The sequence below is a fragment of the Sceloporus undulatus genome, chromosome 1 (assembly GCF_019175285.1).
Source record: "Sceloporus undulatus isolate JIND9_A2432 ecotype Alabama chromosome 1, SceUnd_v1.1, whole genome shotgun sequence".
NCBI lineage: Eukaryota > Metazoa > Chordata > Lepidosauria > Squamata > Phrynosomatidae > Sceloporus > Sceloporus undulatus.
In genome coordinates this window covers 10,146,253-10,160,824 of record NC_056522.1, presented here as the reverse complement: position 1 = coordinate 10,160,824, position 14,572 = coordinate 10,146,253, and the positions used below count along the sequence as shown (strand labels likewise).

The 14,572-nt window shown below is 39.0% G+C and overlaps 1 protein-coding gene across 1 annotated transcript in view; it reads right to left on the bottom strand.

Annotated features, from left to right (window-relative positions):
- Window positions 1-14,572, bottom strand: part of USP34 (ubiquitin specific peptidase 34) — a 170,521-nt gene that overhangs the window by 139,959 nt on the left and 15,990 nt on the right. The window contains 2 exon segments of the mRNA XM_042447637.1: window positions 2,405-2,828; window positions 6,226-6,313. Of these exon segments, the coding sequence (XP_042303571.1) occupies window positions 2,405-2,828; window positions 6,226-6,313 (512 nt within the window).

The following is a 14,572-nucleotide window of genomic DNA, read 5'->3' as shown; positions in this document are numbered from 1 at the left end:
CCTGTCATAACTAGTAATTACAAATCTGATAATCTCTACAACATTTTATGATCATATCATGTTTTGTAATGTTGTTTAAAATAACCTTGGTAAAGATTAACCACAGTCTCATATTTGTATGGCACAACAAACCATGGTTAATCAAAAGCACAACCTTCAGGACTCTTTCTCAAACCTACATGGGAGTAGGATGAGAGGAGCATGATAACCCTGACCAAGACTACACTGTTCACAGCTTGCTCCAGTAGTTTAGGGTGATGTCCAAACTATAGCTAATCTGCCACATCAGGCTGTAAACCATGCTGAAAAAGACAGGATGTATTCTTCAATAAAACAACAAGGCATCAAGATACAAGAAGTCTAACAGTCACATCAGAAAATAGTTTTAGTCTGACCAAGACAGAAGTACCCACCTCAGCAAACAGTGCCATGCAATCCTGCCGTGACACTCGACACTTATGCAGAGAGAAGAGGAATATGGCCTTTCAAGGTCCCATAGGAACCAATGTGCTCCCCCAAAACTACAATTGCCTCTGTCTGCACTAGACAATCTCTCTGCATTATCACACTTTTGCATGCCTGCCTTCTCCTCAGATACTTGTTCCCTCCCAAGTTCTAAAAAAAAACTGCACCTTGTCAGTACTTAAATCCTTGACAGGACCACAGGCAAGGATTATGTGTATGAATCTCTAATTAGCACCTGCCAGTGAACACATACATGAGAGACAAGTTATAGGGCAGTTGAAGCACCTAAGTATTAGAAGTTTATGGTGGATCAATAGACTACAGTCTTTGACTGAATTTTTGACCCACACAAATTAATCAAAGTGATCTGTAGTGCAGGAACTGATGCACAAGTCTGGTGCAGTTTCAGGATGCTGACAATTTTACCAAGCTGAATGAAGTAAAAAAAATTCCCAGCTGTCAACTGTTCTGGAGGTATGGCAGGATCTTAGTTTCTTGAGCATGGTTCATAACACTCAATACAGCTTAAAAGAAGTCTAATTAGGACTTACTTATATTTAGCTGGAATAGAGCCAATTGTATCACTTTTATACAAATTTTATTATCCTGGGTTTACCGCTAAAATAAAGATTGAGAGTTATACTCTAATTTAACATACTTCAACAAATAAACTCAGAATTAACCTATTTATTAGTTTCACCACAAGGACCGCCCCCCGTTGGCATGTTTCCCACCTACGTCATGAAGTAGAACTCATGCTGTAAGCTGAGGCCACTGAAGAGAGGCTGCCATCAACCTGGGGATACTTGCCAGAAAAAAAGATTTTTGCATGGTGGCCACCAGATCTGTGATAAAAGTCTAGAAAAGTGAAGTTTACCAAAAGGAAGTTTACCACAGCTGCCTTGACTCCCATGCTAGGAGAAAGGTAGGACAGAAATCAAACAAATACAAATAGTAAGGACTTTGATCACTGTGATAACATGAACCCAAGGACTAAATTTGGATTACATGTTACTAATTAAATGCAGGGTTAATTTTGTGAAATTGATTATTGTTTGGATGTAGCAAGAGATTAAAGATTAAAACCATTGGTATGTTTCTGATGATCCATTCTGAGCAACTTCACCTATTTAATGATTACTTTCTCGCTTGTGATCTACCATCAGAATCTTGCTCCAGCTAAACTGACATTCTCTAGCTAAATCTAGACATGATTCTATGTTGTATTAGCCAAGTTTACAAAATCAAGTGGCATTAACTAAGAATATGTAACTTAGCCCTTTTGCTCATGTTTTGGGCTAGATCCTACCTGATTTCTGGAGGAGTATAAAGCTATGCTAGTTTACAATGAGGAGTCCCAGCTGCTCCTTCTGCTAGCTGCATCACTGCAGGTAAGGATGCCCAGGCACACCCTTGCAGCAACTAGGGCCATGGCAGTACCTGGCCATCGTTTGGCTACTATTCCAGAATTAGGAAAATGAGCAGCCTTCACCCTTGTGGATTTCTAACTTACTTACTTACTAGAGATCCAGGAAGACAGAGGCTCCTTCCTTTCCCCAGTCACACAATGGCAATTGGATGAAGCTCCAGTTCCTGTTGCACAACTTGGGAAAGGGTGCTGCACAAGGAGGTAATAGTTACTTCGCTGTACAACTCTGCCAAAGTACTTACACTGGCACAACTGGGGGTTATGCAAGCATAAGGAGCCAAGAAGATTCCAGCCCAGATCTCCATTTTGGACTTTGTTGTGCATCTCTAGTTAAAGTAAACAACAGAAAACAAAATCCCTGACATAGAAATAAGTTCAAATGAAGGTTATTGAACAGAACATGGATATTTATTGCCAGGATTAATTCAGGATTCAAAATAGATTTTTTTTACTCTCATTTCTCAAAACACAACAAGAAATACATTCTTTACTGATTAGCATCACAAGTACCTCTATTGTAGGATGTGTGTTATGCTTGTAAGCAGTATACAGAGGAAACTGGATCTGAAAGATTTTCGCTACACAAAGCAAAAGTTTTTCCTTCTCCTCAGTACTCCATATGCTAAAGGCATCAGTGCCCTTTGTTGATTCTTCTTCTGTCAGGATACAAGTTCGCCCAGAGTCTAACTTTTTCTCTATGGATTTGTGTCTTTCACCATTTTCTTCCTCTCCATGAGATTCTCTTTCTACATTCAGTGGCTCATCAGATGGATTACTCTCATCTTGCCATGCCGAGTCTAAGTTAATAGTGCAATGTTTACACAGCTGGTCCCGTAGAGCTTGAACTTGGGCAATCACTAAATTTATAAGCGCACAAACAACTTGGTTGAAGATCTCCAAATGCTTATACTCCTTGAAACAGCACAGACACTGCCTGTTTAAAAAAAGTTTAAAATTAAAAACCAAGATATGGAATCATAAAGTAATTCATAAAGTAGCAGCTAGATTACTTCACATACATAATCTGTAGTTGCTAATTTTATGATTCAATAATCTATCATCATACTCCAGCCTTGCAGACATAACCTTATCTGAAGGCACATATAGAGTCAGCCCTCCAAATTTGTGACTTTTGAGTTTTGTGGATTTCATTAATATCTTCTTGCTAGAAATCACAAGGTCCTCCAGCACAACTCCGTAGCCAACTTCCACCAGAAATCATGCTGGAGGACCTAAAGATTCCTATGGAGAACACTTCTCTAGTCATTTATAGGTCCTCCAGCACAGTTCTATTGTCAACCTCCAGCAGATGCTGACTACAGAGGTGCACCAGAGAATGTAGAGATTCCTAGAGACAACACGATTCTATTGGTGAATTGACATTACTGGATACAACCCTTCACTTTACAAAACCATGGATGAGCTGGCCTTGCTGTTTACAATGTTCCCCACTGCCAAGTGCAAAACAACAGCTACTACATACAGCACTGTGTGGGAGGCTAGAAACAGCAAGGCATCCACTGTGCTTCATATTTTCTCTCATTGTTGGTAAGAAGTGAGAGTCTAACCCCACAGGTCCTCTGAATACTCAATTTATGTCAGAGGTCCTCAGAGGGTGAAGCTCATCTGTCACCCCTGACATAGAAGTTCTCTGTGATGTCAAGAGATCTTGGTGAGCAAGGAAATCAATTTACACTGGATATCCAAAAGGCTGGCACTGACATTACATTCTTGGTTACCAGTAGCAACCACTTTTGTGCATGTTGTGTAGATAAACTGTATTCATTTATTTTAAAAAAATCATACAGATAGATTTTGGTATTTAAAAATGTATGCAATAGGTAACTGGATGGCAGCGTTTTTTTAAAAAAATGCACTGAAAGTGAAGTGACTGCCTGATCTTTACTGTTATTGGTGATTAATTCCAGAAAATAACCCAATTCTTCAAAGATTCTCAAAATAAATTGAAAAAATAGGCCTGCTCTTCAACTACAGGAATGCTTAGCAGAGCATGCCTTCCCCAGAGATGCTTATCTGATTCCTGTGTTATAATGTTTTTAGCATCACCAGATGAAACCCTTCTTTGAAGCTAGGGCAGGGAACTGCAGGAGGAGACAATTTTCATCTTCATGTACCTGCAACGGGCTATATACTACTCTATTTTCAGTCAAAAATCAAAAACCAGAAGACTCTTCCAGCTTTGAAGTCCAGGTCTGTTGAGACACCGTATATATACAACCATAAGTTGACCTCAGGTATAAGTTGAGGACAGGTTTTGGAGCCAAAATTAGGGATTTTGATATGACCCATGAGTAAGTTGAGGGTAAATCCTAGGGGCATACAATAAAGATTCTAAAGGATGAAGCAAAGGAAAATGGTGTCAAAGAATTTACAAAATTCCAGCAAGCATAGCTGTTTTTGCTCACACCAACGGGTGGATGAATGAGAGAGGAGAGGGGGAATCAGTGATTCCAGGAAAGATTATATTCTTGCCTTTCACTAGAGGATAGTTCCTTTTTTTAATAAGAATTGAAGTACAGTACAGTGCTTGCACTGACCCATGGATACATTTACTCATGTTTTTTGGGTCAACTTTTGACTAAAATGTCTAGACTTATACAGTTTTTCGAGGGTGGCAGGGGGAGGTATTAAACTGTAGTTTAAGTAAATCTGCCACTCTAGGAGGTACCCAGGAGCAGCAACTAAACTTTTGAGTGTGTTCTTCACCGTCCAAAATTATGGGGCAAATGCGCTTTGGGAGCTGCAAGAAAGGGTTTGGGGCCATATATCCCCTATCACTGTTCTAAGTATTTAAAGAATTATAATTAGCTTACTTGCTGTTCACCGCTATGATCTTTGGAATAGCGGTATATAAATTATTATTTATTATTATTAGTGTCTTTAGATTAGGGCGGGATAGGTCAAGCCCCAGAGCAAACTAAGGCCCCATAAAGATGCTTTTGAAGCTCTCAATTCCATCATACCTCCACAGAATTCCTTTTTCTGATCCCCTCAAAAAGGGTGAATTGTCTCTTCTGGAAGTCTCCAGTCAAACCTTCTTAAAAGTTCTCAGAAGAACCTTTGCAGTGTTTAACATTTATACAAAATTTATTCATTTTTCAAAACTTTTTCAAAAACATTTTTTTTAAAATGGGACTCAACAATAGGGTGTACCATATGCAGAAAACTGGCCCTGTGCCTGTCAGTTACTGTTTTAAATCTTAGCACTTTTCTATACTGCTGCTGCTTTGACATCAATATCATGCACTACAGTATTTTTATTCCTTGCTCCATGTCTTGTTTTTTCACAATTTTATCACTGCTTGTATTACATTTTTTTTTCACATAGTACACACTACTCAGAAAACTGCAATAAATAAAACTGACCAACATAACTGAGGCCTGTTACAGACTGCCAAAATAAAGCTGCTTCGGGTCTCTTTGGAGGTATACTATTTAAATGATGCATGGGTCCTAAGAGTCCAGAGGTCACGCCAAAGCCACACTCCACTCCTAAGCACTGGAGTGCAGCTTTGGTGCCTCCAAAGAGACCCAAAGCAGCTTTATTTTGGCAGTCTGTAACAGGCCTGAGTTTATTCGCAAAGTAAGTCCTGATCAACAGGCAAAGAAAATTCCACCTTACAGGAAATTTATTAGACATTAGTGAATAAAAGTATCTGCTTCTTCAAGGTAAGTGGAGTGTTCCATAAACCCAGAGGTCACTAGTTAGGCAGCAACCATTTCCCCATCAATCATAGTCTTTTTTCAGAAATATTATGAGCTGAAGATAACTACATGACTTTTACCAAAGCATGAGTACTCTTTCCATTGGAATATCACTTGTCCGGTCAAAAACTGTACATTGCACACAGTCAATGCAAATTAAAAGGTTTTAGTATTCAAAAATTAAACCTTTGTAACTATGATAAGCTTTTTTCCCCCTTTAACAATTCCAGGAAAAGCTCCTTTCCAAATTGATAAGACCAAATAATGAACTGTTAATATAAGATGCAATAATGATACATAGGTGCATTTGGTCTATCCCCACATTTTTGTATAAAACAACATACATTCTCTTTCTTTCTTTCTCTCTCTCTCTCTATTTTTTAAAACAAAGTATAGTCATACATTCCTGCTTCCTAACTTATTTGTAAATTATATACTCTTCAGTTACATTGCCTTAAATAACAAACAACTGGAAACCAAACAGAATTCATCTTTTCCATACTTGCAACTACATATTTTACCACAGACATATATTCATACATAGGCATGCACTTACACATACAATTGCATAATATATTGTGATTATTTTTAAAAAGTGAATTTACCTTTGTGTCCAAGAATTAATGTAAGCAAAAACCTTGAGTGCATGTTCTTTTCTGAGCTGTAATCCATCACCACCTTCGATGTCAGAGACTAAAGAAAAACAAGTGAATCATCAATGCCATGAAGGATGTTTAAATTTCATTTTAAGTTAAGGTAAAATAAGTTGAGTATCTTTTTAAATAGTTCAATTAGGAAACATGACAAAAGGAAAACATTGTGGCTACAAACTTTAAAATCAGGGTTATTTAAGGTTAACATTTAAATACATTCTATTGTACTCTTTTAGCAAGTTAGTTATTCGTGGCCCTCAACTGGCAATATTAACAACAGCATAGAAAGACTATTAATGAAGAAACTATCTGTACAGGACAGCTCAGTACTCAATACCCCATTTTGGGTACAGTTTAGTTTGTGTCAACCATGGAAAATTAACTCTTAGAGAAGCACTGGAAACTGTTGAACAAGCACTTTCTCTTTAAAACTGTAAACAGCATAAAGTCAGAACTGAGAGGAAGAAGCACCCACATACCACAATAAACCATTTATCCTATCTTATTAAGCCTAAATAACCTAAAGACACCAGGACCCATCTGATCTTGGAAGCAAAGCAGGGTTGGTACCCAAATGGGGGGTCTGCCAACAAATCCCAGGTGCTGTAGATGCTATTTCAGAGGAAGGAACTGGCAAAACCACCTCTGAGTATTAGTTGCCTAAGAAAACTCAATGAAATTCATGGGACTGCCATACATCAATAAGCCTTAAAGGTGCACACACATACACACTAAGCAAAGAGGGGGCATGACCAATGTGCTGGTTCAAAGACGCTCTTCTGCTTTGTTCCTCCTTTGGTATAAACAGGTAAGCAAAGTGGGAAGCTGTAATTCAACAGATCTTCCTGTTGCATCTTAATCTGGAACCATGATTATTAATCCCCAAACAAGACAGTATTGGAAACAAGACTTAACCCCAACAAACTGAAAACTAGTCCTGGCTGTTTTGGAAACCATCACCTATAGTCCCAGATCAGGCCCTTCCTGGATTGTTTACCATCTTGTACCAAGGGAGGATCATATGCACTACCAAAATATCTCCGTTTATCCTGGTTAAGTAACCTAACCAGAATAAAACAGGAGCAAATAATGAAGCAGCAGTAAAACCAAACAAGCTTCATTTATATACCGCTTCATACCGTCTAAGCAGTGTCTAAATACTGTATGGCTGGATTCTGACACAATGGCAAAGAATTTTTAAAAGTACAGGACACAGACTGATCTCTCTTTGTCTTCCACAACAGAAAATCATACCACCTCAAGCCTGACAAAGTCCCTTAGCACAATCTTGGGTAAGGAGATAAAATTCTGGAAGCATAAGGTTAGGCGCAAGTGCCTATGGAAACCAACACACAAGATCTTGGAAGGAACAGACTATCCACATATGAGAAAGAAACTGTAAGATGTCAGAAAGCCAATCCTTACGTGATCCATAATGACTCACTCAAGCCAACCCTTTAAGTCTACCTGGAAAGGTAATACTGTGACCACCACTGAGGAGCAGTTACTATCTCCATAGGTTGGATCCCCAAAGAGGTCCGAACATAAGCATTGGTATTTCTATCAAATACAAGGAAAACAAACACAGCTCTCTTTAAAAACCAAAATAAAATCAATATATGAACTCTGTTTCATCCAGGAAACCTTGGAATCAATCCAGAACACACAGGCTCCAATTTCTTCCAGCTGTAATAAAGGCAGGATGATCAGGAATTCAAGGAATAACTGGACCACCGTCTCCATCATTAAGCAACAGCAACAACAACTGAAAACCAAACAGAAAGACATGTGAAGAACAAGACAGGTATGGTAGTAGAACAAACTGTCTGAAGAACTGTGGCATTTTCATCCTTTCAGTTATGAAGCAAAAAGAGAAAGACACAACTCAACTAGCTTTTAAGCACATTATATAATATTGTGTCTTAAGATGAGGCCAGGTGCCTCAGCTCCTGGGCTTAAGGAGGAGTCTTGTCTCTCCACCCCCCCCCTTTTTTTTTCTCTCTCTCTCTCTCTCTGTATAGTTTACAGCGGACCTTTGTTATACGCTGGGGTTTGGCTCTATTTTTGTTGCTATAATTGCTATGTTTTTTCTTATTTACTGCTATTGTTAATCGCTATTTTATTTTATTGTTATTGTTTAACACATTGCCATGTTACATTTGTTTTTTTTTAATTTATGTTTATTGTTATTGCCTTGTATTATCCCCTCTGCTGTAAGCTGCCTGGAATCCCTGTGATTAGGCAGCATATAAATAAATCCTATTATTATTATTATTATTATTATTCAAGAGAATACCTTCTACTTTGCTGGAGAACTAGTAACAACTTGAGTCAAATAATGACTGGCTGAAGTACAGTGGTACCTCGGGATACGAATTACCCAGGTTACGAAATTTTCGGGATACGAAAAAATCCCATAGGGAATTATTGTTCCGGGTTACGAATGTTTTTTCGGGTTACGAAAAAACTTCGGCGCTATTTTAAACGGAACCGCGGCTTTTCCCCATTAGCGCCTATGGCATTTCGGCTTACGAAGGCTTTTCGGGTTACGAAAGCGGCCGCGGAACGAATTAAATTCGTAACCCGAGGCACCACTGTATATTAAGAACATGGAAAAATGGAGGTTGTGGGGACATTCTAAAGTAGACTCAGGCCACATTGCTTAATCATTTATAACTATTCTCTGCAAGAGTTCAAGTATCAACAGATTAAACTGCTTTCCCCAGCCTGGCAGCTTAGTGTTATGGAATGTTTTATGAATGTTATATTGCCTCACCTTTCACTCCCATGTGGGCTAGGGACAGGTGGGCTATTGTTATGGAGGCAAGCTGAAAATGGAGAGAACAAGTGGCAACTCTCTATGTCAGCAAGCCTTCAGCCTTGCAATGAATACTGTGTACCTATGTGCACAAGAGCATGAATGGGAGAAAGATCAGAAAACTCCAATTCCAGTTAAGTCTCTACTTTAGGCTATTTTAAAAAAAATCAAGTATCTTTTTAAAAATCTAATTGTGATGTCACGCTATTTTAAAAAATGTCTTCCTTACCAAGGAAGGAAGACAGTTTAGTGCATCTGCTCTGCCTGAAGAAGGTTCCTGGGTACATATCGTTAAATCTCCTAACTGAAACTCTAAAAAGCTGCTGCCAGTTAACCTTAACAATACTGAGGTAGAGTGGAATGGGAATGGATCAGCCCCCTCCAGATGTATTTGGACAGCAACTCCCAGCATTGCTTACCATTGGCTTTACTAGTTAGGTCTGTAGGGAGCTGTAGTCCAACAACCGTCTATATGCTTCTCATTATTGAAATAAGTGGACAATCTGAGTGAGTCTTGGATAAGATAGCTTCTTGTGTTTCTACTAGTTGTAAATTCAAGGCAAGACTGTCTGCTAATGGCTATCTGATGTCCCCTTGGTGAATGATCTTCACTGGAACTAAACAGGGGGGATGTGTCCCTGTTGGTTCTACTGGGCCTCTGAATAACTTTCAAACCTATTGTCCACAGTATCCATCAGGGCCATCTTGCTAGCATGGGACTTGGAGGCACTGTTTTATAGTGGTTCCTTTCCTTCTCGGAGGGAAAAGCTTAAAAAATGGCTTTGTCGGGGAATTCTTGTTCAGCTTTTGTTCAACTTCCTGACAGTTCTGCTTTGTCCCAAATACTATTTAACAAATGCACAAAGCTGCAGGAAGAGGCTATCTAAAGGGTCTGAAATTCAGTGCCTCCAGTACTCCAGTGACATCGAACCCAGCTTTTCCTTGTCATCAAAATCCAAGGAAGCTGATTGGGTATGGCATCAGCAAAAGACTAGATGAATTTATAAATTTAAGTTTAATCCAGAAAAGATAGAAGAATGCCTAGTCAACAGAAAGGCAGATTGTGTAACAAGGTCTCAGTATGTGCTGGTGGGGTTATCAGCTCTCCCTGAAGGCACAGGTTCATAGTTTGGGAATACACCTGAATTCAGCCATGAACTGGAAGCCCAGGAATATATCTGCACAGTTAAAACAAATGTATACTCATTCCTGGCCACATTACCAAATTTGGCCACACTAACCTATGCCTTAATTATATCCCATTTGGATTACTTTAACATATGACACATGGAACTCCTTTTGTAGAGTGTTCACAAATTCCACCTGATCCAAAGATTAGCAGATTAAATAATATTTAAACTATATTTATATTTTTGTATTTTTAATTTAAGTCTTTGTACATCATTTTATAGTTGTTTTAATTTTTGCAAGCCACCTGGAGTCCCAGTTGGAGGAAAGGTGGGATAAAAATGAACAACATAATTAACTTGAGCTTTTTACAGCAGAACACAATTCCTTTATTAAAACAGCTCCACCAACTGCCAGGCATAAGTAAAAGTGCTGACTGTGACCTATAATGCCCTATACTCAGTTCCAGAACACCCAAGCCCTCACCAATTTGAGACAGGGCTTTCTCTCAGTCCCACCACCCTCAAAGGCATATCTACTGGGAATGCAAGGAGCTGCTTGTATGCTCTGGAACTCTCTTCTAGGAAGGCTACAACTGCTCCTCCTTTCTATATCTTTCCTTCAGCTGGAAAAGGCTTTTGTTATTCCAACAAAATGAATCTTTGACTCACTGAAACACTGAACAAAATCTACATTGTCTCTGGTTTTATTTGTAAGATGCCTTGACTCCTGATTATGGAGGGGCGAGGCAGGGGGGAACAGGGTATATAATAAGGGAAACATCTGATCTTATGGCTTTCTTTAGGCCTAATTAAAAATGAGAAAAGATGGAGAAGTGAGGCAAAACAGGTTTTTGTGGGGTCTGAGGCAAAACAATTCACAGAAAAGTAGTGGAAGAAGAAGGGAATGAAAGGGGAAGAGAAATGGTGAACTCCTGCACAGAATGCAGTGATGAAATGGAAGGTAATTTATCTAACTGGCAAGGAAAACCATGGGCAGCCAGGGCCTTTCCCAAATGTTAGGCCCTTCAGGGCTGACATTTTCTCTTTCCCTTTATCAACATAAATGGAAGTAGTTGGAGTATTTCGAGGTATCTGGGAGCATTGTGATCATCTTCAGTTCAACTTCTCTAATTTTATGGGGAGTTTTCCTGCTTCTATTTTAAATCAGTGTTTCAGGTAACCTGCAACGAACTCATTTTTAGTCTTTTAGCATATTTATCACTCACACAGTTCTAAGCACTTGGATACTGTACATACACAAGACTAGAAATTTTTGCCAAAAAATTGACCCAAAAAACCTGGGTCGACTCATCCACAGATCAATGTAAGTACTGTATTTTAACTCTTATCAAAAAAGGAACCCTCCCCTTCTCTGAATAGAGTGGCAAAACAAAAGACCTTAGTCTTGCAGCTAAAACAAGCACCAATTCCTTCTATTCTCTCTGCCGCAGTGCCATTTCTGGCCTTTTTCAATGCTTGGGTGGGAAAATGGTGGTAGTGGCAGCTCTTTGGAGCTTCCCTTGAAAGGATCACCAAGAGGAATTGGGCCTTGTAGGATCTGAATAAGACATTTGTGTGTTTGTCAGCTATTCTGGGTTAAAATCAGGAAATGTTATAACATTATAACAGTAAAAGGCTATAATCAGTGCTAATGCAGCTTCCGTTTTCTTTGCTTTTTCGTTCTTTTTTAAATTTCTTAGCCCTGCCTGTGACCAGTCTCCTCCTCCCACACATCACACAGCCGTTATTTACCATAGTTCCCTCCTTATCCATCCAGTTTTGAGGATGAACACAAATAGTTATACCTGCCAGAATTATGTACGGAAATTTTTTTTGGCATAATTTTCCTTTGCTTCACCCTTTACATCCTTTGTTACATGCCCCTAAGTTTTACCCTGGATTTGTGCATGGACCATACCAAAATCCATAATTTTGGCCCCCCAAACCTACCCTCAACTTATACATGAAGCCGACTTACTGTTGAGTATATAGGGTGATTAAGTTAATAGGTTTTCCTTAACCCAACCCCATTATCCTCTCTTGGATTCTCCTTCTACACTGAGCCTTCTAAATTTGTGGCTTTGCTTTTTGCAGATTGATTATTTGGAGCTTCAATATATTCACTCTAGTAATCTATAGGTCCTCCAACGCAACTCTACAGTCAATGTCCACTGGAAGCTGACCACAATCATGCTGGAGGATCTAGAGTTTCCTAGAGAGAACACTTCTCTAGGCATCTGTAGGTTCTCCAGTGTGATTCTATGGTTAACCTCTGGTGGAAGTTCACCACAGTGTTGCACTGGAGAATCTAGAGATTCCCAGAGACATGTTCTGTCAGGTTAAAAATTTAGTGGTTTTATTTTTATTTGCAGTTTTCTATTTTCATGGGTCCTAGGCCTCAAACTCCAGCAAATGTGGAGGGCCCACTGTATTTTTCTCTCTATCCACTGCTTCGAGAGATCTGGTACGAGGCTGGGATATTAGCTTAGTATCAAACGATACAGCAAGCTAAATATAACTTTTCCCTTCTATCTTTCTTTTAAAAAACATGTCTGTTTAGATGCTTCAGACAGCTTTTAACTCTCATGTATTCACCAGTCCCTGGAATCCTGATTCCTTTTTAAACCTCTGCTGCAAACAATTAACATGTGTCATGTGAAAAAGAGACAACAAAACTGTATTTCATTAGCCTTACAGGGCAATGTTAGAAGAATGAAAAGAAACAGATATTAAGACAAAAGGACTGCAAAGAACAGTGGTCTTGTAAAATACTGTACATGTTCTGAACAGCTAGAGATGCTACAATCTGAGATCCTTCCCTGGCTCCTCTATGCAAAGCATGTGCTCTACCACTGATCTTTGCAGATCAACCTCTGTGGGGATACAGAGTAGATGTAATTCACTTATGCTCAGAGATATTCAAAATGTTTATGATACAAGACCTCTCCACTCATGATTCACTGAAAGTCCTTAAAAAAGCTTCATTTATATACCGCTCCATACTGAACTAACAGTATCTAAGCGGTTTGCAATTGTAAGCTAATTGCTCCCAACAATCTGGGTATTCGTTTTAGCGACCTCAGAAGGATGCAAGCCTCAGTCAAGGTTGAGCCCTTTCGCTGGTATTAAACTTCCAACCTTATGGTTTTGAGTGGCTGCAGTAAAGGCATTTAACCACTGCGCCATCAGGGCTCCTTTATATGTAGCTTCTTATAGTTGCACTTGATGCAACCAGTGTCTTCTAAATGAAATAAACACATTATTCCACATTAATCATTAACATCAATCCTAATTAACCTTTAACAAACAAGCATGTAAAAATGTTTGCTGGAGTGGATGCAGGTGGAGAAGAGAAATGAAGATTAGTGACAAAACATAACTGAACAGGGTATAAGATGAGACCCCATTCTTTATGGCAGCCTTTCTCAACTTGCCAATTTCCAGACATGTTGGATTCTAACCGTTCCCAGTCAACAATCAATTTTCTTATAGGATTTCTAGTCCTTCTGTAAAAATATTGCTAATCTGAGAATGCAACTTTAAAATGACAAAAATAATATTTTGACAGAATTAATCACAAAACGTGCCCCTAGAAGTTGATAGTCGCAATCTCTATAGCATTCTCTAAATCCCACAATTTGTTTTGAAAATATATGAAATAAGTAACAACGTAATGCAACTGAACAATTTTTTTTAAAATTAGGTATTAATATCAATGACACCAACTGATTTCCCACACCTAACATTCAGCATCAATTTTTAACTGCAGCATTCTGAGCCCTGAGTAGTTTCTTAAGACACCCAAGATATATTACATACATTCAAGATATATTGTGCCTTCAAGCTGCCTGTAGATTTATGGTAACCCCATGGATTCCATAGGGTTTTCTGAGGCAAGGAACAGTCAAAGGAGGTTTTGCCAATTCCTTCCTACAGCACCCAGTTTTTGTTGACAGTCTCCCATCCAAATGCTAACAAGGGCTAACCCTGCTTAGCTTCCAAGACCAAACATGATCTGGTGCCTTCAAGATGTTTAGGTAAATGAACTCAGGAATACTGAGCTATAATGTCAGTAGGTCTGAGGAGGAGGAAATGAGAGAAAGAGCCCAGTAGGTCATGCAAAGTGCTCCCTAAGCATTAAACATCTTTTGGTGGCATGATTTCAGTGGCAGCAAAGCAACATATGGAGGCCTCAAAAGCTGCCAGGAAGCATGCATCTTGTGTTGTGCTCATCCCTGATCTATTTGTATACCTATTGTACCTTCTGGAAAGACCCCTGCCAGCAAGCAATTACTATTTACACCAGAACATCAAACAAGCACAGTTCAACCTAATATAATATGCTGTTTCT